Consider the following 24,043-nt stretch of genomic DNA (forward strand, 5'->3'; position numbering starts at 1 on the left):
TAGGAATACCTATATGATTGCCCCCTGCTGTGACAGCCTAGCTGATTTTTCTAACAGCTATCTGGATTATGAAAAGTCACACTTAGAAATACTGCACCTGGACTGACATTTGGGGAAATTCTTCCGGTGACTGTACTTTGCCTTTATGGATTTTTCTCGCATCAAAGCAGGAATGAAGAGTACTAGGCCAGCAGAATTGTCCACACAATGGCCTGATTCCGATTTTGAAGATAGAATTTTGAATCTGAACGTGGGACTCAAATTCCACCTTTTCAATCTTTTCAACCCTGGGTTGGGTTGTGGTTTCAGCAGGTAGGACTGAAGTTGTAGTCTGGCAGAGCCTGATTCACTGCGGCAGCGTCTCGCTTAGCGAAATGCGTTATTAGTTACCAACTAGGTCTGGGTAGTGTAGATCAGAACTATTAGAGAAGCTGTGAAGACATGTTGACTCAACTACAGTATGGGGTTACCTCTGGCCTCTGAATGCGCAAGGAGCGGTTCGAAAGTTTCTTCCTATTACAGACCACAATCCTACAACAGCTTCCTTTTCGAATTAAAGCTCGGTTGGACCATCGCAGAATCCACACTCTAGCTGCCTGAACTGAACTCCTGTATGGCCCAGAAGGGGAGGCCGAAACCCTCCCTCCTTCCCCCCCGTTCGGGCGTGCTGCATTCCAACTGGGCATCACCGTATAACCCCCCGGTGTTGAAAGCCAGGCCTTCCCCACACATTTGAGTATCGGCCATGCGCTCTGCCGCAGGGCTTTTGCTTTACATTTGTCCCCCGCTATATTGTGTTGCGGCCAGTATAACTCCGATGTCTCGGAGGGATCTTCTATCGCATTAATTTTGCCACAGAAACATGACACAATATATCTCCAAATAGACACAGCGTCAAATCGGCGATCGGTGTTGGGACGGCGGTATTCGGTGATCGGAAGACCACACTCGAGATCGAAAGTTTTCGACTGCCGAAGCTATGGCATCGGCTCCGGAGGAGGGTCTGGCGACTCGTCAATGGCCTGGCGTTTGGGTTAGCATGTTAGGGCCGCTGAACACTGAATTCCTGTTATATAACAACAAAATAGGTTCATGGCGTGATTTGAGAGTCAAAACACGATCATTCTCATTTCTTCTGACAGAATTACGAGTATCCTAGGGATTTCAAGAACGAATATGGACATTTGCAAGGCTACTATTGCATACTCATGGCAGTGTAGCCTGAGTAGACTGGTCTGTGGTTTAAACAAAGCCCGCTCCGAAGATGCACGCAAGAAGATCGAGAGGCGGCTGGTAGCGGCATGGGTTACCACCATTCACCTATCGTCGGGGAACAAGTATGACACGAATGAGCTTCACCTTACCCTTTCCACTGGAAGAGGGGAAGGTAGAGTTAGCGTGGAGATCGACGAGAACCTAACGATTGATACACTCGAAGAAGGCATTGGCATGGGCCAGATGGTACCAGCTGGTTCAGACTCTACAGAGTCGGCAACAACACCATCGTCGTCGTCGTCATCCGTGATGTTTTCGTGGCCCAACTCATCTTCGACATCGAGCCTCCCTGAGGATGGCATCGGCCGCATGAAGACATTTTCGACTGTTCTCTCTATTACGCTTTCAACTGCTGCGGTAGATTGCGAGGCAAGGGTGTTATCAGGCGAAACGCGGCTGGGGTTGAAGGTTAACTGGGAAGATGGAAAGGACGAGGCTGGTATCGAATGTTCTCTGTCGGGACTGGCCGGCCCGGATGCCCGCAGGCTCCTCCATCGACTTCGCTTGGCGGTGGAGGAGATCAGTACTGCCAATCCCCAGTGCCGTGTGGTGGATCTACATCTCTTCACGACCCTCGACTGGGAGCAAATAGAGCTTTGGAATGGTCCTGGGGTCCCCGCGACCCATGGAAATCTGGATGCTTTACTACATGATGTTGCTCGCTCGAAAGGTGAGTGCGTGGCGATCGACGCCTGGGATGGCAGCCTCACTTACGCCGAGCTGGATCGTTATGCTACCGAGAGTAGCATCAAGCTCATCTCTCTCGGAATTGGAAGGGGTGATCTGGTGCCGCTTTGCTGCGAGAAGACAGTTTGGTTCCCCGTGGCTGCCCTGGCGGTGCTCAAGACTGGGGCCGCGTATGTCCCTCTTGACCCATCGACATCGGATGCGCATCTGTTGGAGGGGGTGAGACGCGTCCATTCGCATCTCGTTGTCGGATCGGCTGCACTCCGGGAGCGGCTGCAGAGATTAGGGTTAAATGTCATGTGTGTGAGCCAATCGACCAGATTCGAAAACGAGGAAAGCTGGCCACAGTGGAATGCAATACAGGCCGAACGAAGTGACTCGGATCCAATGGTGGTGATGTTTACATCAGGGAGCACAGGAAGGCCTAAAGGGGTCGTACTCCAGCACGAAGCGATTGTGACTAGCGCTATAGAGCACGGGAAACGGTTACATTTTGGCATGTCCACTCGCGCTCTACAGTTTGCTGCTCACACTTTCGATGTGAGCGTGTTGGAGATTTTCACCACACTGCTGTTTGGCGGCTGCGTCTGCATCCCTTCAGATGACGACCGGGTGAACAGGCTTGCCGCTTATATCGACAAGATGCGCATCAACCTAAGCTTTCTCACGCCCACGGTTGCATCCTTGCTCAATCCCGACGAGGTGCCGTCGCTGACGACGCTTATAATTGGAGGCGAGACCGTCACCCACTCCAATCTGAAGAGTTGGGGCCACCGCAACTTGCATCTGGTCTACGGACCGAGTGAATGCACGGTGAGCGGCGCAATAGAGAAAGAAAAAGAAACATCCAGAGGCTAACGTTGTAGGTCTTGTGCCAAATCCACCCCTTCGCGACGGCAGAGTCTAACCCCGCGAGTCTTGGCCGGCCATGCGGTGGTCGCACATACATCGTCGACCCGCATGATCATACCAAGCTCTTACCCATCGGCGCCGTGGGCGAGCTCATGGTGGAGGGGCCAATCGTTGGCCAGGGATACCTCAACGACCAGGAACGGACGGCGATGAGTTTCAAACCCGCTCCATCGTGGAAAACAGAAGGAAGGTCGGTGGACTCTACGCTGACCGGCACTGTCTACCTGAGTGGAGATCTGGTACGGTATGCCAGCGATGGTAGTGTACTATTTGTGGCCCGCAAGGACACCCAGGTTAAAGTACATGGTCAGCGATTAGAAGTTGAGGAGGTGGAGGGCCATCTTCTGGACCATCCGCTTGTCACTGCCTGCGTAGCGCTCTATCCTTCCCGTGGCGTCTTTGCGAGGCGGCTCGTCCTCGTATACTGCTCCATAAGCGGGAATCGAGTCCTGCACAATGGTGCCGGTCAAAAGGGTGCAATCGCTATCGATGAAGAGCCGCTTTGTGATGGCTCAACGCTGCAACAGTTTCTCCTAGAGCGCATGCCACAGCGACTAATCCCATCGATCTGGGTTCCACTACATCGGGTCCCGCTGACCGCGTCCGGCAAAATTGACCGCAAAAGCGTGCAGCTTTGGGCTGAAGCCTTGGAAAGAGCACCTGTCTCCCTCGTGAGTGCCGGTGCGTCCAGGATGCCAGGCGACAGCCCCTGGTCTCCGGTCGAGGCTACCTTCCGTTCCTACTGGAGCCAGGTTCTGGTGATCCCCTCGGAAGCTATAAGCCTGGGCAGTTCCTTTTTGCGACTAGGTGGGGACTCGATTGCTGCGATGCAGCTGGTGAGTTTGGCACGGCAGAATGGTATTGCCGTCACCGTGAAACAGATACTTGAAGCGAAGACCCTGCAAGACCTAGCGCGGATTGCTATGCAGCAACGGGCCTCCCCGATCAGCCAGGGGCCACGGAATGAGTTGCTTGACGTTCCTCTCCCACTGTCCCCGATGCAGGAACTTCACTTTAGGCTGCGGCCGGACGGCGGACACCATCACAATATGGGCTTTCTGCTTAGGTGCAGCAAACCACTGGATGCGACGACCTTGAGGAGATCGGTGGACGAGCTCGTTCAGCGCCACTCCATGCTGCGGGCTCGCTTCGTTCAGCTAGGATCACAGTGGTTCCAGAAGATTGTGGCCGATGTGCAAGCTTCCTGGCGCTATACGTTGCATGAAGTGGATTCTCTTGACAATATCTCAGCAGTTGTCGAGTCAACCAGTCAGCCATTTGACATCGCCAATGGCCCGTTGCTCGCTGTGGAGCTTGTTTCGAGCCAAACTTCTCGAACCCAGATGCTCTACATCCACGCACATCACCTGATCGGGGACCTGGTCTCCTGGCGCATTCTGATCCAGGAATTGAACTCACTGCTGGACGGCGAGATCCTCCCTATGCATCTGTCCACCTCCTTTCAGGAGTGGACGCTGGCGCAGCTCAAGCAATTGGTCACGCTGCAGGCCGAGGATGAGGTGTATACGGGGCCGTGCATTCCGTTCTTCGATGGATACCAGTACTGGGGAGTCCACGGAGAACATAACCAGTATGGGGACGTGGTCCAACTGGCATGGGAAGTGGATGAAGATATCACGAGTCAGCTGATGGGTCCCGTCAACGATGCCCTGGGGACGGAGCCAATCGACCTCCTTCTGGGCTGCTTCGCTCATGCCTTCCTGAAGGTTCTGGGGGATCGAGATAGCTTGACCATTTTTAATGAAGGTCATGGGCGTGAGACCTGGGAGGGTTGCCAGCTAGATATCACACAGACAGTGGGGTGGTTCACTACCATGTATCCTTTCCACTTTGATAGACCCAACGGGATTGTCGGGCAGATTAATCAGGCCAGATACATTCGAACGACAAGCCCCCTCAACGGCCGACCATACTTCGCTGCAACCCATACGAAGACGGCGCCTATCCGACCTCCTTTCAAAGACCACTGGCAACCGGAAGTGGTCTTCAACTTCCACGGTCGATACCGTGAACTGGAGCGTGAAGACAGACACCTGCAGGCTACAGCCTGGGGGAAGTATGATGCCACATTCGACGGCCCTACTCTACCACGATACGGACTACTTGAGATCGAGACTGCCGTTGACCGGGGATGTCTCCGGGCGTTTGTGCGCTATAACCGGCATATGCAGGAGGCAAAAGCTCGCGTCGAGATGGTCTCAGACCTCTGGAGAGACACACTACAGCATCTCAGGAGGCACTTGGAGGGGACGACACTGCGCCTGACACGGGCCGACTTCCCACATCTGTCCTTGGATGAGGCCTCCTTCACTGCCTTGCTCGACGCTCTTAAGGGTTTCAACGTAGCCCTGAGTCGAAATGGTGATATCCAGGCATTATACCGCTGCACTCCCGTGCAGGAAGGAATGCTTGTGGCTCAGCAACGGGATCCCAACCTTTACCGCGTATCGGTGCTCTGGGAGTTCTCGCGCGCCGGGAAAGGGGTTGAGCCGCAGCTGTTGATCGATGCCTGGAAGCACGTTGTTTCACGGCACGATATCCTTCGTGCACTGGCTTGCCAATGCTTAACTGAGAATCCGTTTCTTGTACACGTTGTTCTCAAATCCACTGAGCCAGTCGTCGAGGTTATCGAAGGAGCACCAGGGGTACCGCTGATGGAAGATCCGTTCCTGCCACACCGGCCGCGGCATAAAATCACAATCTTCTCCGAAGCCACAGTAACACATGTGCGGCTGGAGGTATGTCACAGCCTCATTGATGGCACCTCTCTCGGAGTAATCGCTGCCGAGATGAGCAGTTATCTTGGTAGAGTCCTGAGGGTCGATGTCCCAGCCAACCCAGAAACCCCCGTTGCTCCCCAATTTGCGGATTACGCGACCACACAATCTTCACTATCGATCCCCGATGTGACCGTCGCCTACTGGAAGGATATCTTACAGGAAATGGAGCCCACGATCCTGCCCGGTTCGAAAGAAGCACCATCGGAGAGCACACAGCCACTATCGACCGTCCTCGGGCCGTGGCCCAAAAAGACCTTAGACTTTGTCGCCGCTGAACTAGGGATTACGTCGCCAACGCTCTTTCACCTCGTATGGGGGATTGTCCTGTTTTGGTACACGGGTAACGAGCACCCGTGCTTCGGATGGGTACTCTCGGATCGGGCTCGCCTAGTGGACGGGGTGGCACAAGCGCTCGTGGGGCCGGCTATCTACACGACAGTGGACACTTTGCACGTTCGAAGTGACATGACCGTTGTAGAGGCTGCGCAGATGTGCCAGGAAGCGCATTTGGCGGCACTCCCACACGTAGGGGCACCTCTACGGGCCATCCAGCGCTGGGCTGGCGTCCAAGACGCAACCCTGTTCAACACAATACTCACCGTAGAGCAGCATCGGGAAGCAGCGCCTGGGGATATTACGATACGTCGAGTCAGACTTGACGAGCTGACCGAGTATGATGTTGTCATTCAAGTCGATGTCTTTTCCTCGTATGCTCGAGTGTCCATGACATCCCGCCAAGGGTTTCTCTCTCCTGAGGATCATGCCCGGCTGGGTGACGCCTTTGAGACGGTCCTCAACAGTTTATTGGGCGATGCACGACAACAGATTGGAGATATCTCTCGTTGCAGGGCGGAAGACATCCAGCAGATCCGAAAATGGAACAAGCACTGTCCAGAGCAGGTCGCCCATTCCGTTCAGGATCTCATCAGCCACGCAGCCATGCAATCACCGGACGCTACCAGTGTCGATGCCTGGGATGGCCAACTGACATATCAGCAACTCGAGGACCTCTCGGACCGGATGGCGCATCATCTAGCCGCAGCTGGAGTCGGGCAGGAAGATCTGGTGGCCATCTGCGTCGACAAGTCCCGGTGGGCCGTGGTGGCCCTGCTGGCCATTCTTAAGGCGGGAGCTGGCTACTGTCCACTTGATCCCAACTATCCGAGTGCTCGCATCCAGGAAATCGTGGATACCTGCGGCCCCAAAGCAATTCTGACTGCGGCATCGACAGCATCCCTGATCCCGATGCGAAGCCTCAGAATCGAGGATCTCCTGGGGAGCCCATGCGAGATTTCCCTGCCCACTGTGTCACCATCAAACGTGTTCTGTGTCATTTATACCTCTGGGTCGACCGGAAAGCCAAAAGGAGTGGTCTTGGAACACGGTAACATCACGACCGCCGCGCGGGAGCATGGGCGCATCATTGGCTTCGGCCCTCAAACGCGCTCCTTCCAGTTCTCCACTTACACCTTCGATGTCAGTATTATGGAGATATTCACGACTCTCATCTTCGGCGGCACCGTATGCATTCCGTCCGAGACAGACCGCATCAGCAACCTGGGAGCGGCGATGAGCGGACTTCATGTGAACTGGTCATTCTTAACTCCAACGGTGGCTTCGTTGGTGGAACCCGACGAAATTCCGACACTCTCAAGTCTCGTCTTGGGCGGGGAGCCCGTTCCGCGTCAGTTGGTTGAGATGTGGTCGGGCCGCGTGGACCTACATATGGTGTACGGGCCCTCGGAATGTACCACGCTGGCGCAAATGCACGCCCACGTTCGTCCTGATACACCGCCCACTAGCCTAGGGCGCCCAGTGGGAGGGTCAACCTGGATTGTCGAAGCTGGCAGCCCGGATAAACTTGCGCCTGTCGGGGAGACCGGGGAGTTGCTCATCTGCGGCCACATCGTCGGGCGAGGGTATCTGAACGACCCCCAGCGTACGGCGGATGCCTTTCTCCGCAAACCTTTGTGGCTTCAACACTTTCCTGAACATCAACACCTTCAGCGATTTTACCGGACAGGGGACCTGGTCCGGTATGATGAAGCGGGCAATGTGCACTACGTGGCTCGGCGGGACACCCAAGTGAAGCTCCGTGGTCAACGGATCGAGTTGCGAGACGTTGAATATCACCTCGCTCAGGCGGGCTTAGGGCCTCATCTGGCAGTGGAGATCGTCCACATCGGGAAAGCTCGGCGAGCGACCCTCGCAGCATTTGTTGAAGTGGGATGTGATGCCAACATCATGGAGGACGAGGATAACTCGATCCTGGTGCCAGATGACGGTCAGCGCGCTGAATTTGCTCGAGCAAAAGCTCAACTGGCACGTGACCTGCCCTCGTACATGGTGCCAACCCTAATTGTGCCTATACGACGTCTTCCCCAAACCCTTTCAGGAAAGACAGACCGCAAGCATTTACGCCTTCTAGCGAGTCGTCTGCAGCCCCAGCAGCTGGCAGGGCTGCGGGAAGCCAACGTTACAATAAAGATGACAAAAGAAGAAGTGATTCTCCAGGACTGCTTTGCCAGTGTGTTGGATTTGAGTCCGACAATCATAGGTCCTGATTGTCATTTCTTCGAGAGCGGTGGAGATTCCTTTTCGGCAATCAAACTCGTAGGACTCGCTGCAAAGAAGGGACTGCGAATAAGCGCGCAGGAAATTTTTACGCGTCCAATTCTCTCTAGCATGGCGGTGCGAGCGAGACCCATAGGTGCCGAGAAAGGCAGAGACCTGGGGCCCTTCCACTTTGTGCCCACAGAGAGTAGGGGAGAGTGGCTCAGTAAAGCAGCGGAACAGTGTGGAGAAGCAACCACGGCGGTTGAAGATATCCTCCCTTGTACTCCATTTCAGGAGGCTCTGGTATCGCTGACCTTCCAGGAGTCCGACGCGTATTTTGCCAAATACCGGGTAGCGATACATGGCAACCTGGACAGAAAACGATGGCAAATGTGCTGGCATACAGTCTATCAACGCCACGCCGTGCTTCGCTGCCGCTTTGTCTCCATTTTCGGGAGGATCTATCAAGCCGTGATACGGGATTGGTCTCCTGCCTGGAACGCTCCGCCCAAGGGGGAAAACGGTCAGATGCTAGGGTGGGAATCCTCTGCTTTACATTTCGATGATGAATCCACGTTCATCTGGTCCATCCACCATGCCCTCATCGATGGTTGGTCTCTAGAACTAGTCCTCTCGGAAGTGATTCAGCTCTACGAGAACTCGAACCCCCCGCCTACACCCCCATCAGCTGCGTTCCAAGACTTTATCCGCTATCTTGATACTAGTTTTGATGTGTCCGCTGCTGAGTCTTTCTGGAGAGAATCCTTAAGTCAGCAGACGATGTCGTCGTTCCCATTGCATCAAGGGTCACGCTCATCGACTGATGGGAGATCTATGTATCAGACGGAAACTTGCAAGCTCTCGGTGAAACCTTCCGGCATAAGCGCAGCCGCGACAATTTTAGCAGCCCTGGGACTCACCATGTCGTGCCACACGGGAAGCTCTAGCGTCTGTTTCGGATATGTTATATCAGGCCGCTTGCTTCCAATTGCCGGCATTGATCATATGGTTGGACCCGTCTTGGCCACTATACCCTTCCCTGTCTCCATTGATGGGCAGCAGACAGTCCACGCATTTATCCACACCCTTCAATCCCGGGCTACAGAGGCAATGATTCACGCACATATAGGGCTTTCCGCCATCCGGAATCTGGGCGAGGCGCCGCGACAAGCCTGTGCCTTTCAGACGCTACTAGTCGTGCAGCCGAATAAACAGGCTCCGCTTCGCTCTCCCAGCGACTCGCTGGTGCTTGAGGTACAGGGAGGAGAGATGATCCAGTCGTATCCTCTGACCCTGCAGTTGTGGTTAGACGGGGACGAAACAGTTCTAGAAGCCATCTTTGACAGCGCGATATTGGAGCGGAACTATATCCGAAGCCTCATGGCGCACTTCAGAACTACACTACAGCGGTTGCAAGAGATCATGATACACGGCAATCCCCAGACAGTCGCTACAGTTTCGCCGTTTAGCGACCGCGATAAATTGACCATCCGCACCTGGCAACAGAGAGCCCTGCGAAAGCCTGTTCCGACACTCACAGTCCCAATGCGTCTAAGCCAGCTGGCTAGGGAATCGCCAGAGACAGTTTGCGTGGACGCATGGGATGGGCAGTGGACACGCAGGCAATTGGACAGCCTTTCCAACATATGGAGCCAAAGACTCCAAGCGGGCGGGGTGAACCCAGGTGACCTGGTAGCGCTGCTGTTCGCAAAGTCCAAATGGGCCGTTGTTGCGATGTTAGCCACCTGGAAGGCGGGCGCGGGATACCTCATTCTGGACGGGGAACAGCCTCCGGAGCGACCGATGGAGGTACTTAGGACGTCCCAATGCACAGCTATTATGTCGTCTGCGCCACTCGCCGAGACGGCACAGGCACTTGCTCGCCCGCTCCAGATTCCCGTGGTGGTCATGGGTAGCAGTAGCATTGTCGCAACAACTGCGGGCTCATCCCTCACCACCCCTGCATCCATGGGCTCAACGGCCTACACCATATTTACTAGTGGGTCGACAGGGATCCCCAAGGGTGTCCTGGTGGACCATATGGCCCTAACCACCGTCGTTCAAGAGTGTGGAATGGCAATGGAGATGAATTCTCATACTCGCACGTTGCAATTTTCCTCGTATCAATGGGATGCGCATGCCATGGAGCACTGGGCAACTCTTTGGTATGGTGGCACACTTTGTGTGCCGTCCGATACTCAGCGGACTAGCGCTCTCTCGGATTTCATCACTTCGTTTAAAGTGAACATCACCATTCTCACCCCGACAGTATCGCGCCTGCTCGAACAGACGAGCATACGAGCGCTACATTGTCTCGTCTATGCCGGAGAAGCCGTATTGAAGGAAGACCTCGTGCGCTTGCGTACAATCAACCCGGTGTTACGTGTGATGAACGGTTACGGTCCGACAGAAGGCACCATCTGCGCCTCCTTGAATCCTGATCTTACCCGGACATCCATCGCAAATATCGGCTGCCCCATTGGTGGCCAGCATTGGATCCTTGACCCAGAGAACCCCCATCATCTGGCCCCTGTCGGCTGCGTTGGAGAACTGGCCTTGGGAGGTAGAAGCCTCGCGAGGGGTTATCTTGATGAAGAGAAGACGAGAGCTGCGTTTCCCGAGCATTTGGAGTGGATGAGGGCATTTTCTGACTGTTTCGGTGCGAACACCTCTCGCCGGGTATACTTAACAGGCGATCTGGTTCGATATACGTCCAACGGTTCCTTGGAGTTTGTTGGTCGCAAAGACAACCAGATGAAAGTGCACGGTGTTAGAGTGGAGCCGGGGGAGATTGAGCAACAGATTCTCCAGGCACTAGCGCGTGAGCACACTTCCCGGACTTCTGTTGCGGTTGACCTTGTTGACATGGAATCTGGTCCATGTGTCGTGGCCTATCTTGCCGGATTGCACATCCTGAAGCGATGGCGACTACTGTGGCCGAGACTTCGTCATCGATTGGGCCAACAACTGCCTGGATATATGATTCCTCGATACTTTATCCCATTGGCCCAGATGCCGCGAGGACCAAACGGCAAAGCTGATCGCTCGCAATGCCGCCAGCTGCTTAGGCAGCTGAGTGCACAGGATATGTCACAGTACCAAGGGTATGAGCATGTACCAGTTGTTCGACCCCTGAAGACGGCGACCGAACTGGAACTGGCTGGTTTATGGCGACAAGCGCTCTCCCTAGACGCCCAACGTTCCCTTTCCCCTGACGACAGTTTCATCGCGCTGGGCGGAGACTCATTATCTGCCATGAAACTCAGCCTCCTCGCACATCAGAAAGCCATCCCCCTCACAGTCCCAGGGATCCTGAAGGCTCCGCGCCTCGCAGACATGGCGCTCACCATCTCATCTAACTCGCTGCAAGCTAGCGAGATGGACGAGCCTAATGGCACGGATTTGCTCTCTACTTTCCTTCTGGATGGGATCGCGCGAGAGTATCAGCTGTCGTCCAGTAATATTGAGGACGTCTATCCTTGTACAGCCTTGCAGGAGGCTTTTTACAGCTTCTCCACGCATCGGGCTAATCTCTATATCTCACGACATATTTTTTTGTTGCCACCGTCACTCGACCTGGACCGTTTCCAGCGTGCATGGCAACGTTTGAGCGATCTGAATCCTATCCTTCGCACCCGTATCGTTCATATACCCGGGAAAGGGACATACCAAGTGCTCCTGAGAAAGGAGCTCCACGAGTGGGAAGCAGTTGACGGCCTCAATAACTACTTGTCAGCCGAGCCCGCCAGTGGTGCAATGGGTGCCCCGCTGACGAAACATGCGCTGGTTCGCGAAGAGGACGGCCGGTTACTTTTCGTTTGGACAGCACATCACGCCGTCTACGATGGATGGTCCCTGCCACTCATCTTTGAGCAAGTAGTGTTATTGTATCGCGATCCTAATGCTTCAAGTAACAGTGGCCCGAACTCGTTTAAGCAGTTCATTTCACACACCGTACGACCTCCCACTGACCCCGCATCGATCGAGTTCTGGCGGTCACAACTGGAGGACGCTGAATCCTGCGATTTCCCAGTTCCGGTCAAACACAGTCACCAGACGTGCGGTACCGAGAAGCTCGGCCATGTCGTACCTGTCGACCCCACGCGGGCCCGAGAGGCGGGTATCACACCCGCCAACGTCATTAAAGCTGCGTGGGCTTTCCTTGTGGGTTCGTATTGCAACACTAGGGATGTCTTGTTTAGTATGACCCTGTCTGGCCGTGATCAGATCGCAGCTGCCTCAGCTTCCATGCTTGGTCCGACCATCTGCACAATTCCTGTTCGACTGCGGATTGAAGCGAATTGGGATCTTGGATGCTTGCTGGAAACAGTGCAGCGCCATTCACTCGACGTACTCCCATTCCAGCACTTTGGCTTACAGAACATTAAGCGAGCTGTTCCCAGGCTCTCTGAGGTATTCCAGACACAAAATGTGCTTGTCGTGCAGCCAGAGTCATCACAGAAAGCCCCTTGGTACGCTCTCGAGGAGTTGGGGATCCGTCAACATATGGAACCTTCCATGGCGGAGGGAGTTCCTCTTACCATGGAGTGTATCTCCATTGACCAGGAGATTCAGCTGCTGGCCCATTATGATCCAGATCTGATACACGTAACGCAAGCTCAGCGGCTTCTGCGCCATTTCTCCAATGTCCTCCAAACGTTCTTCAGATCAGACCTCAGGATGCCTCTCGCTGACATAACACTGCTGGGGCAGGAAGATATTCAAACGCTACAAGAATGGAATGGAAAGGGCTCTGAACGGGTTGACCAGTGCTTGCATCATCTTTTTCGGCAACAAGCCCAGATCCAGCCGGATAGCCCAGCGATTGAAGCCTGGGACGCTTCCCTCACTTATCAGGAATTGGAGGCGGCCAGCGAGCATCTCGCTATGGAATTGATTCATCTTGGAGCTGGTCCTGAGGTGGCAATTCCAGTCTGCTTCCATAAATCGTCTTCTGCTATTGTAGCCATGATGGCAATCCTCATGGCCGGTAGCTGCTACGTCGCGCTGGATCCATCAAGTCCTCCCGTCCGACTTCAAAGCATTGTTCAACAGCTTACCCCACCCGTTATCCTGTGCGGTCCCTCTACAGAGGCTCTGGCAAGTAGCCTTGGATATGGCCACATGGTCGTCGACCACGATACCATAATGCTGTCTGCACCGGTTCCGCATTCTCCTGAATTGCCGCGAACACGTCCGGACAATTTGGCTTATATCTTGTTCACTTCCGGAAGCACTGGAGAACCCAAGGGAGTCATGATGGAACACGCCTCTGTTGCGACCACAGCCTTGGATGTAGGGCGTACGATGTACATGGATCATGAGTCGCGGGTGCTGCAGTTTGCCGCCTTCACGTACGATGTCAGTATACAGGAGATCTGGTGCACCCTGGCTTTGGGCGGCTGTATATGTATCCCATCAGAGGCGGACAGACTCGGGGATCTTGCTGCCACAATACGCAGCCTGAAGGTGAACTGGGCCTTTTTCACCCCATCTTTCAGCATCCTTCTCAACCCCGAGGAGGTACCGGGCCTGCGAACAGTGGCCCTCGGGGGAGAACCATTAACTGTCCGCAGTGTCACACAGTGGGCAGGTCGCCGAGTACTTAATGGTTGGGGCCCCAGCGAATGCTGTGCCCATTCCGTTGTTAACGACGACGTAGCACGGTTTCAGCATGAGCCGGGGAACATAGGCCGTCCAATTGGCGAGCGCGTTTGGATTGCCCGGCCCGATGATCCGCATTGCCTCGCCGCGATAGGTTGTGTTGGCGAGCTTCTTGTTTCTGGTCCACATCTAGCCCGAGGGTATCTGGGCGACCAGGAGAAGACGCGAAGCAGCTTCATCGAGCATCCCACTTGGGCTAAGGACGGAGACGCGATGGCCGATACCACCTGGATTCCCCGTCGCGTCTACCGCAGTGGGGATCTAGGCCGATACAACTCCGATGGCACAATCACCATCATTGGTCGTCGAGATACTCAAGTCAAAGTGCGCGGACAGCGAGTCGAGCTTGGAGAAATCGAATACCATCTCTCACTGGATTCGTCCCTGTCGTTGTCGCTCTGCGTGTTCCCCAAACAAGGCCCGTTTCTGAAGCAAATTGTAGCCCTGGTTCAGCCGCAAGGTCTACCCCAGAATCTGGACAGTGAATTGCAGCCCCTCCCGGATGTCCTCATGACAGAGCCGATTCTGGAGCGGCTGGCCAGCAAAGTTCCGAGCCACATGATGCCTGCCGCCCTCATCATCATGAAGGCCATCCCCATGCTGCGCTCGGGCAAGGTTGACCGGGTTCGCATGCAAAACTGGGTCGAGAACCTCTCTGTTGAACAGGCAAGCGCTTGTCGAGTCGACGGCAGCATGGGATATCATGCCTCGCCGATGCTGGATGCGGAGGACACCCTGGCGCAAGAGGTCAACCGGCTAGTAGTTGATTACCTTCCGGTCCAGGATCGTGATGTACTGAGAGGCAAGGACCTAGATTTAGCGCGAGCTGGCATCGACTCCATTAGCGTTATCGGGCTGGGGAGGTCAATTCACCGTCGCTATGGTGTTAATATTCCGATTGCTGCATTATCCAGGGACGGGATGACTGTGGGCCGTGTGGCGCGATGGATTGAACAAGCCCAGGTCGGGGAGGAATTGGATGCCCACAGCATTGATTTCGTCCAAGAATGGGATCTGCTCAGGTCCGAACTCGCATCGCGTGTAGGGATCCGCCGCCGTGATGGAGCGAACACGCAATCGGTACGCTCCGTCCTTGTCACAGGTGCCACAGGATACTTAGGCAGTGAGATTTTACATCAACTGCTGATGTCTCCTGAGCTCCATGAAGTAATCGCGTTGGTCCGGGCCCCCACAGTGGCGAGTGCTCGAGAGAGGGTAGAGAACATAGCTCGAGCACTAGGATGGTGGCAGGAGAGCTATGCGGACAAACTGATCGTCTGGCGCGGAGATCTCGCCAGCTCCCGGCTCGGCTTGGAAGAGCATCAGTGGGCACGGCTTACAGGATATGGGGGTTCTGTCGACGCCATTATCCACAATGGGGCCCGGGTGCATTGGAACGCCCCCTACCCCGTTCTTCGAGCGGCGAATGTTCTGTCCACCCTGGACCTTCTGGCGGCGGCTGCTCACTCAGGTAGTCGTTTCTGCTACGTCTCTGGTGGCCTTCGCACGTTTGAGCCGCAATCCGCTCTACCACACCGTCTCCTCAAGGCCTTACCGGCGACGAACGGATACGCTCAGTCTAAGACGCTATCAGAGCTATTGGTCCGGGATTACGCCAGTCGCATGCACGGATCCAACCACTATATGTCGATCATAACTCCCGGATACATCATCGGCGACGCTGACGTGGGGGTTGCCAACCTGGACGACTTCCTGTGGCGCTACGTGTCGGCGTGCGTCCAGCTAGGCTTCTTCAACGGTAGCGATCGCGCGAACTGGCTATTTGTGGCTGGTCGGCAGGGCATTGCACGCCAGATCCTCGACGTGACCCTCCACGGGCCGCCCAGCGGCAAATTTTTAACAGTGGATGATGGGATCACTGTTGCCGAGTTCTGGTGTGTCATCATGGAAACGCTGCAACGTGAGCTGCAACCGCTTCCCCGTGACGATTTCATGTCAATCCTCCGCGCATCAGTCGATCAGGGCGGCGAGAAGCATCCCATGTGGCCAGTTATGCACTTTCTAGACGTGGCTGATCAACATCTCGGGTTGCCTCTCCCGGCAGACCAAGTGGATCATACAGTGAGCAGCACATCGGTGCGGGAATCCATTGCTGGGACGCTTAGTTATCTGGTGCGGACAGGATTCATCGCTGGGCCGTATGGATCAGATTCTACACCTGCGCTGTTCATGCGGGGATCTCGTAGTCGGTAAAGTAATGATGGGGCATTGTGTGGTTACTCCAGATTCACGGCCACTGACAAGGTCCATTCTACTATATATAATAACATGCGAACCATCGCCCTCGTTCGAAACCAGCCATTCAACTTAAAATAATTACATGTAACTAAGGTACTCATCTCTACCATTCATCCCCAAACAATCAGAAGCACACCAATTTCCATCTACTCGTCATCGCGGATATCGACGACTGTCTGCTTCCACTTCCGAGCAGGAACACGACGGCGGAACAGAATGTCGATCTCACGGAAGGATCTGTCCTTCATCTCCGGAACCCAGAGCCAAGCCATGGCGGTGCAGATAAAGGCTGTACCAGCCCAGACGTACCCGCTCTTGCCGCCCAGGTCCCATTTATCAGTGTTGAGCATGTAGCTGGCAAGGAAGATGCAGGGAATATTGACGACGTAGTAGGCACCTCTTCCAATGCCGGTTGTGAGTGGCCTGAGACGAACGGAAGAAGTCTCGCCGATGATGACCCATGAAGCAGGGGCAGGTCCCAAGCAGAACAGGACGGAGACGATCAAGCCAAGTGATGCCTGCGCATTGCTAGCCGCGTCACTACGGCCAACTGATGCCGCAATACCGAGCGCGATCAAGAATACACAGTTAATTAATTGACCGTAGACGTAGATGGTGCGTCGGCCGACGTATGTGGTCAAGATCCAGGAGAGCATCACCATTACCGCCTGGAGGGCAGAAGTGATGAGACCAAGCGCAAATGCGGTGTTTTCCACCATGCCGGCCTCTGAATTGGTGTTAGTCTGCTGCGAGGTCACAGGAAATGGCAGGACTCACGTTTGAAAAAGTAAACAGCTTGGTTAGCAATCAGATTTCCCGTCAGATTCTGAGATGCGTACACACCGCACACAATCAATGTGCGGTAGAGATCGGTCCCCTTCCACAGCTCCACGAGACTGGGCTTCTTCTCGTTCTTCTCGAGTTCGATCGTGCGACGCATCATGGCGACTGCGTCAGCGGGATTCTCATTCGCACTCGCGCGCCCGAGGCGTTTGATAGCCTTCTCTGCCTCAGCCAGACGGCCCTTACGTACGAGCCACCAGGGTGATTCAGGCGCAATGAAAATCAGGATAGCGAGGGGAGTAGGAAACATCCACTGGAGTGCAATGGGAACTCTGGGATGACTGTCAGTACAATGCTTCTCGATGGCATCGATGTCAGCGGACGAACCTGTACGATGATGCGTCCGGCCTGGATTGGTAGTGGTAAGTGATACCACCGACGATGATCGATCCAATGGCCCAGAACATCTGCAACATCTGCGTCGCTGGAGCCCTCAATCTCATTGGCACAATTTCGGAACAGTAGGCGGGTGCATTGGCGATAAAAATGCCCCACGGAATGCCTTCCAGGATCTGGGACGCTAAAAGCACCCCCTGGCTGTTGCCGAAATAGAAGATGAAGATGAAGGCGTTCAAGAACATGAGACCACCAATGGTTGCCCATCGATATCCGATCCAACTGGTAATGGGACCTGCGATGAAGACACCGATGAAGGCACCAACTGGCCCACTGCACTGGAATGCGGACTGCCATGAAGCTTCGATAATCCACTCGTCTTTGACTGTGCTGCGTACGCCAAAATGCCGGGCGAATTGATCCATGGCTACAAACTGTCCCATTAAGAAGACACAGTATGACTCCATGATCTATCGCAACGTTAGAGAAATGATCTGCCAATCATGGACAAGAGCTTACAATGGTGCATGACATCAGGAATGCCCACCAGCTGGCTGCGGGATAGGCTTTGACAGCCTGGAGCACAGTCATATCATGTTCGACCTTCTCGGCATCGATGGCGCCCGATCTGTCGTAGTCGACCTTCTCGTCGACATCGTAGACAGGTCCGCCCGTCGAGGGGGCGTGCGCCTCGACCTCCAATGCCGAGGTCTCCTTCTCTGCGATGTCGCTACCCATGTTGACAATGTCTGAGAGAAGCGGGTGATTAAAAGGAGACGCAGGCAGGGCTGGGGGTTTCAGTTCTTTATACCTACGGCAACACGGTCGACATGGGGATACGGATCTTATCTTAATTCAGTGAAGCTTGCTCCGGACTTTGAAAGGGTTATTTAACCGGGCACTACGGTAGCAGCGTTCCTTGATTATGGTAGGCTCGTGTCGAGCGAAGTCATCCGATAGGTACTAGTCGGGCAGGAAATGCACTGGTTTCTTTAGGGGGTCTGCTGCAGTGGCAATTTGGTGGCGTTCGATTCGCCGGAGAATTGCCTGATTTGGGGCGCAGCGGAGAGGCCAGAATCCTCCATCCTGGTTGTACAGTACACTCTGAAACCCCCCGACCCTCGTGATTCCCTGTCCGGCGGGTTCAGTCCTGTTGGGCCTATCATAATGAGCAAGTCAATTGGACCGAGGGGCCGGGAGAGGATAAGCACTAACTAAATTCTTCGTTAGCGCTGGGCTTGACTCCGGAGATCGAGTCCCCCGGGTAAATGCATTCAGAATGTTGGAATATGAAGTCGGGTGCTCATAATACTTGGTCTCTCTATATCTGGATCTGTAGAATACCATAGTCCCATGCTCAGGAGGAGCAACTGGATGTGCGGGATGCAACATAAATATTATCCATCCCTAAAGAAACTGATGGCTCCCACAGTCAGACACGGCTCGGTGTCATTTCATCCGCGGCGCGATGGACGCGGCCAGTGTTACCCCGGACAGTCACTACCCCGCGCCACAACCCCGGACGGATCCCGAATCTCCTCCAATAATAATAGAGAAAAGAGAAAACCCAACATGAAATCGTACCCACCAAATTGTGCAGAAAATTCCAAAGGTTGCATAAAAAAAGAAGTACGGTATATGTGACTCCTCGTCACATTTGAGACCTTCGATTAAGCTACCAGTGGGATAATTATTCTCTAACTATGGGAGTAGGCGCAGCTATTTGTAGTCACGGCAGCTGCGTCCTGCCTAAAGTGGTGGTGGCAGCCCTAAGACCATGCCACGACGGACCACTGCAGATCAGCCCATATCCTTCTCTTTGTCCAAGATCCATCAACCTCCAAGCTTTGAGATAACTAGCTTTTTGTCATATGGCTCAAGTGATCTCCGATCCATTGAGGGCAGATGGCCTATTTTGGCCGGGGAATCGTGAATCTCCTCTGCGCCCCACTGGTTCCGACTCCCAATTGAAGGTTGATGTCCAATTATTCCGCAGTATTTTCGGTTGAAAGAACGTCTTCGAAGCGAGAAATTTCCAAAGTCAGCTCCTGTCTTTCTAGGGCTAGGTAGCTTTGAAGGAACTCAAATAAGATACAACTTGTGGTCATAGCCTCCTGGTATTCCACGTCCAACGCTTGTCTCGCGGATATGGAAGTAACAGACGCAAGAAGCTAGGGGTTTACCGCCGGTGCAGTTCTTATCATGCACAATTTCTATCATACAGACGCAATGATATATATCTCACACCGGATCAGGAAGAGCGGGCTACAGAAGAGGGAAAAGAGGAACCACGACAAAGAACAAGGTGCATAAAACACATCCATTGAACAACGATCGATCGGAATACCGGCATACTTGGCCACAGTCAGCTACCAATCAGCAAATTAAATAATGCGTAAACCATGCTTTCAAACCATCGAGTCCTATACTAACCTGACTAATGCAGGGATAAAAGATGGTCGAGCCTCAGGCTTCTAAATTTCCTCTTTGGGACTAGCCTGGCTGCTCTAGAGGGGTCTTCGGGGCCGCACCCACAATCAACCCATTGGTCCTCCTTGGTCACTCCCCTTGACAGAGTATGCTGGTATTATTAGCTGTGAAAATCCTATAGTCGTCTATACTAGCACTGGAAGGCGGGCAGGCAGTGAGCTTCACCTTAGAAAAGTTTCACTTTAACGATGAGATTGAAGCTTTTCTACCTACTACGCACCCTTACTATCATGAATCTCTGTTCTTAAATTAAGGAGTATATCTCTCGCGCATCTAAACATCTTCAAAACTTAAACCCTAGGAAGGGCTTGTTACCATAATCCAGCAGCACCTTACTAAAACAAAACCAGCACGTTCCCTCAGTGATGTAGGTCTCCAGATTTGCTTACATCACAATGAGAATTCTACAGGTATATTGCACGGGCTGCTGGCTTCATAGAGATAATAAAAGATAAATTAACTGGCATCCAACGGGGCATCTTGAATCACCGTCCCAGGTGTTAGGTTCTGATGCTATGTGTCGAATACAAAATCCATAATATCTCCAAATGGGGAATCTCTATGGAAACTTGCATAGTTCAGCATCGGATGGAAGGCTGATTGGATATATACCAGCCCTTTTGGGTCCACCTATATTTACTTTATCGTTGTAGAAGATCACTCACCGCACTATACGCTCAGAAACTCAAAAGGTAGTCAGTTATTGACTGCTGAACTGACCTATTTCATCTGAGACGTGGACGATATTGTGACATTATTCCGATTTCTCTATGCCATTAAAGGACTACCGCAACACAACAGCCTTAGACATCTATAAGGACAAGCATTTTGACCAATGTCAAGAAAAAAAGCCACATATATGCAAAAGGTAAGCGATATAAAGTATGCTCCGTCTTATGAACCTGCAAGAATGTGTCTCTCCAACCTAAAAGCATGATAATAGCCACTGCTTCATCCTCTTGCTGCTCTCAAACTCATTCCGATCTCCAAGCATCAGATCCAACACAGGAGCAACGTGTCCTTCTCCTCCGGCCACCACCATTTCCGTGTTATATGGGTTTGCAGACTACCACCTGAAGTTAGTACACTTGGTCTTGGATAGCGGTAATTTTGCATAACGAGAGAGTTAGGACACATACCACAAGGATCTTCCCAAATGCATGATGTGAATCAACCATAATATCATCCTCGCCGGAGAGTAAGAGTAGCATACGTGCATTCAGGCCTGCCCACCACTCCGGAGGCGCACTAAGCGGCTCATTGTAATTGTCCGAAGGTGCATCGCCGAGAAAGTACTTAGCATGGACACTGTTTGGGAGGAGCGGCACAGAGTCTTTGTGTTTGTTCCGCTCAATAGATGGCCATGTTTGATCGAATGTTACCCAAGGACAATGTATCAACGCACCAGCAAACGGCTCGTCTGGGATGAAACCTTCAGATATTCCGGGATGTGGATGCGCAATATGTGACAGAATTCCGAGGACCAGATTGCCCCCAGCCGAGTCACCTCCAATGGCAATATTCTTGGCGAGCTTCCCCTCTTCCTCAATGAGAAACCGTAATACCTGAAGCCCCTCGAGCAATTGGGTAGGATATTGCGCATGGGGAGCGAGTGAATATGAAGGTACAAAGATGGCAAAATCCACATTCGACTGGCGCAATGCATCGACCATGTTCTGTAAGAATTCAAAATAGGCCGGATGGGCAGGTGCATAATAGTTCCCACCTGGAAGGTTTTTAGAAGCTAGTTCGAATACTGATGACCCATAATAGTGAGACTTCGACCTACCATGAAACCATACCAAGACATTAGAAGCATCCTGGTTCCCAACCCAGTGACCCTCTCCGGTCTCCCCCCATTTTACTGTTTGCGTCTCAATGCCTCTGGATGTTGTGAAGCTTTCATATGATGCTGCAGTGGTAGTAATTCTACAAGAAACGTCAATTTATGAGCAGACGATAAACCTCAGAAGACAATTGACAGGAGCTGCGCACTGTATCTGTCGCACGGTAAGGCTTGAAGTGAGTTTTCGCAACGCCGCATGTGTCACATGAGTTCTGTATGACCTGGAATCATTCTCCCTGGAGAAGGGAAATGTTACGGCGGCGGAAATGCCTGTAGCCACTGTATGCAAATGTGCATGTTAGAGCTAGGAGTTCTATACGCCTATCTTTAGGTGATGGGTAACACTCACAAGCACCCACTAACTTCCAAGCGAAGTCCACATACTCTAGCAATGTGAGGCTGGTAGGGTATAAGGGTATATTTTGTGTATCAGAAGGCATTTGTACCTAGTGGTTCATGGACTGACAGAGGATCGCAAGCCTAAGTCAGGTTTCTAATGAGGGGCGAACTTCATTGAATGAAACCTCTCCGCAGTGGCAACCGATATTATTAATAAACAACTTTGGCTTGACTAGTTTAGAGTTCACATAAGATAGTGGTCGTTCATCCATGGTTCAGACAACATTTCCCGGATGGCAACGCAGCCGAGCAACAATGCTTTTCCATCTGCATCTTCTAATATGTATCAGCGGCGTAGGATTGATTGATAAATAAATCTATAACTAACACGGTTATTTATTTAGTTAACTCAACGAGTTGTGGTTCTCTAGTGATTCCGTCAACGTCCATGTTATCTATCCATCTCTTGGTTACTAGCAAACAAACGGCAGACATATCCAAGAGCGACGACCAGCCCACGTCATTACACCATAAACTTTCGCATATTAGCAGACGTCACCAACCTCTGGATTATAAAGGAAGCCTTTGGCCATGCTCGTATGCTATTCCTCTGACACCAACGAGTTGCCTATCAGAGATTTGAATCGCCTTAAGGGCTGCAACCTCCTTTCTGCTCCCAGCACCCTCCTTCTCTTTCGCGTCCCGGGGAATTCCGGGCGAAGGATAAAAAGAAGTAGCAAGGCCCAACGTACCAGACTCTACCTAGGTATTAATCATTCCGCCTTTGATTGTACAGTACGTTCTCTGCGATTATATTCCTCCTTGCTTTCCGTAAGGTCACTACTGTGCCATCATTTCATTATACACTGGTACTTATTGTTAGAGATTACTATATGTTAATGCTTCTACAGGTTGTCGGTTTATTCCACAATGCCACTGGGCACAAAAGATAGAAATCCACGGTTCCGCACACTACAACATAAAAATAATCTCCAAAACTCACCCCGCTCGCCGCCTAACGTGCTCCTCACCAATGGCCGTTTCCCTGTTTCCCTAGATATCGCTAGGCAGTTCGCTCTGGCAGGATATAACGTGTACTGCGTAGATCCTATGCGCTACCATGTATGTCGATTTTCCCGAATGGTGACCGCAAGCAAAAGAGTGCCTGCACCACGAACCGACCCCGAAGGATATCTCAAAGCCGTGAAAAAAGCCGTTTTATCTTGGAAAATACAAGTCATTATTCCCATACACGAGGAAGCGTTCTACTTGGCGGGATCCGAGGACCCGTTGATTCGGAACCGGTTATACGCTCCTTCCTGGGAAAAGGTTATGCTCTTGCACAACAAGTGGGAGTTCTCGCAAATGATGCAGGGATTTGGGCTTGACGTGCCCAAGGCATATCTTTGCGAGAGCATGGATGATATCCGAAAACTTGACCGAAGTATAGAGTGGGCAGTGAAGCCTGTTTTCGGGCGGGCGAATACAAATGTCCACCACATCCGGCCGGGACATCCTATCCCCAATATTCAAGTCAGCAAAACGACACAGTACATCGCGCAGGAGTGGATTCACGGTGCGCGCTATTGCTCGTATAGTGTGTTCGATCATGGATCTCTGCGAGCGCATGGGGTGTACCCTGTACTTGAAACGATCGACGGCAGCTCATGCGTTTATTTCGAAGCTTACAGCCATCCAGGAGTCAGGAAGTATGTGAAGCGGCTCGCTGCAGGTTTATTCCCTTTACATGGACAAATTGGTCTCGATTTCATCGAGACCGAGGATAAGCTTGTGGTCATTGATTGCAATCCACGAGCTACGAGTGGGATTCACCTATGGACTGGGACTCCATTTTTGGCATGGGCAATGGCAGGCAGGCCGGGAGCTGTGTCTATTCACCCGCCATATGCAAGGCCCGGACGAGGAATTAAGACAGAGGTAATACCAGGAATGTTCATGTGGGATCACAGAAAGGTGACATTAAGACGCTATTTGGAGCACTTTTGGAGATTAATAACGGCACATGATGTTATAT

At 52.8% G+C, this 24,043-nt stretch overlaps 4 protein-coding genes across 4 annotated transcripts; 2 read left to right on the forward strand and 2 right to left on the reverse strand.

The window, feature by feature from the left end:
- Nucleotides 1-1,176: 1,176 nt before the first annotated feature.
- ATEG_01002 (uncharacterized protein) lies at nucleotides 1,177-16,109 on the forward strand (the record flags this gene model as incomplete). Its single annotated transcript, XM_001208367.1, has 2 exons — nucleotides 1,177-2,775; nucleotides 2,829-16,109. The coding sequence occupies 2 exons, from the start codon at nucleotides 1,177-1,179 to the stop codon at nucleotides 16,107-16,109; spliced, it is 14,880 nt and encodes a 4,959-aa protein (XP_001208367.1).
- Nucleotides 16,110-16,300: 191 nt separating this feature from the next.
- Nucleotides 16,301-18,071, reverse strand: ATEG_01003 (putative MFS maltose transporter; the record flags this gene model as incomplete). Its single annotated transcript, XM_001208368.1, has 4 exons — nucleotides 16,301-16,881; nucleotides 16,932-17,269; nucleotides 17,325-17,803; nucleotides 17,853-18,071. The coding sequence occupies 4 exons, from the start codon at nucleotides 18,069-18,071 to the stop codon at nucleotides 16,301-16,303; spliced, it is 1,617 nt and encodes a 538-aa protein (XP_001208368.1).
- A 2,677-nt stretch (nucleotides 18,072-20,748) lies between these two features.
- Nucleotides 20,749-21,496, reverse strand: ATEG_01004 (uncharacterized protein; the record flags this gene model as incomplete). Its single annotated transcript, XM_001208369.1, has 2 exons — nucleotides 20,749-20,889; nucleotides 20,963-21,496. The coding sequence occupies 2 exons, from the start codon at nucleotides 21,494-21,496 to the stop codon at nucleotides 20,749-20,751; spliced, it is 675 nt and encodes a 224-aa protein (XP_001208369.1).
- Nucleotides 21,497-22,938: 1,442 nt separating this feature from the next.
- ATEG_01005 (uncharacterized protein) lies at nucleotides 22,939-24,035 on the forward strand (the record flags this gene model as incomplete). Its single annotated transcript, XM_001208370.1, has 2 exons — nucleotides 22,939-23,946; nucleotides 23,979-24,035. 2 exons carry the CDS (start codon nucleotides 22,939-22,941, stop codon nucleotides 24,033-24,035), a joined length of 1,065 nt encoding a protein of 354 aa, XP_001208370.1.
- Nucleotides 24,036-24,043: the final 8 nt, after the last annotated feature.

This window comes from Aspergillus terreus, genomic scaffold, assembly GCF_000149615.1.
Source record: "Aspergillus terreus NIH2624 scaffold_2 genomic scaffold, whole genome shotgun sequence".
Lineage (NCBI taxonomy): Eukaryota > Fungi > Ascomycota > Eurotiomycetes > Eurotiales > Aspergillaceae > Aspergillus > Aspergillus terreus.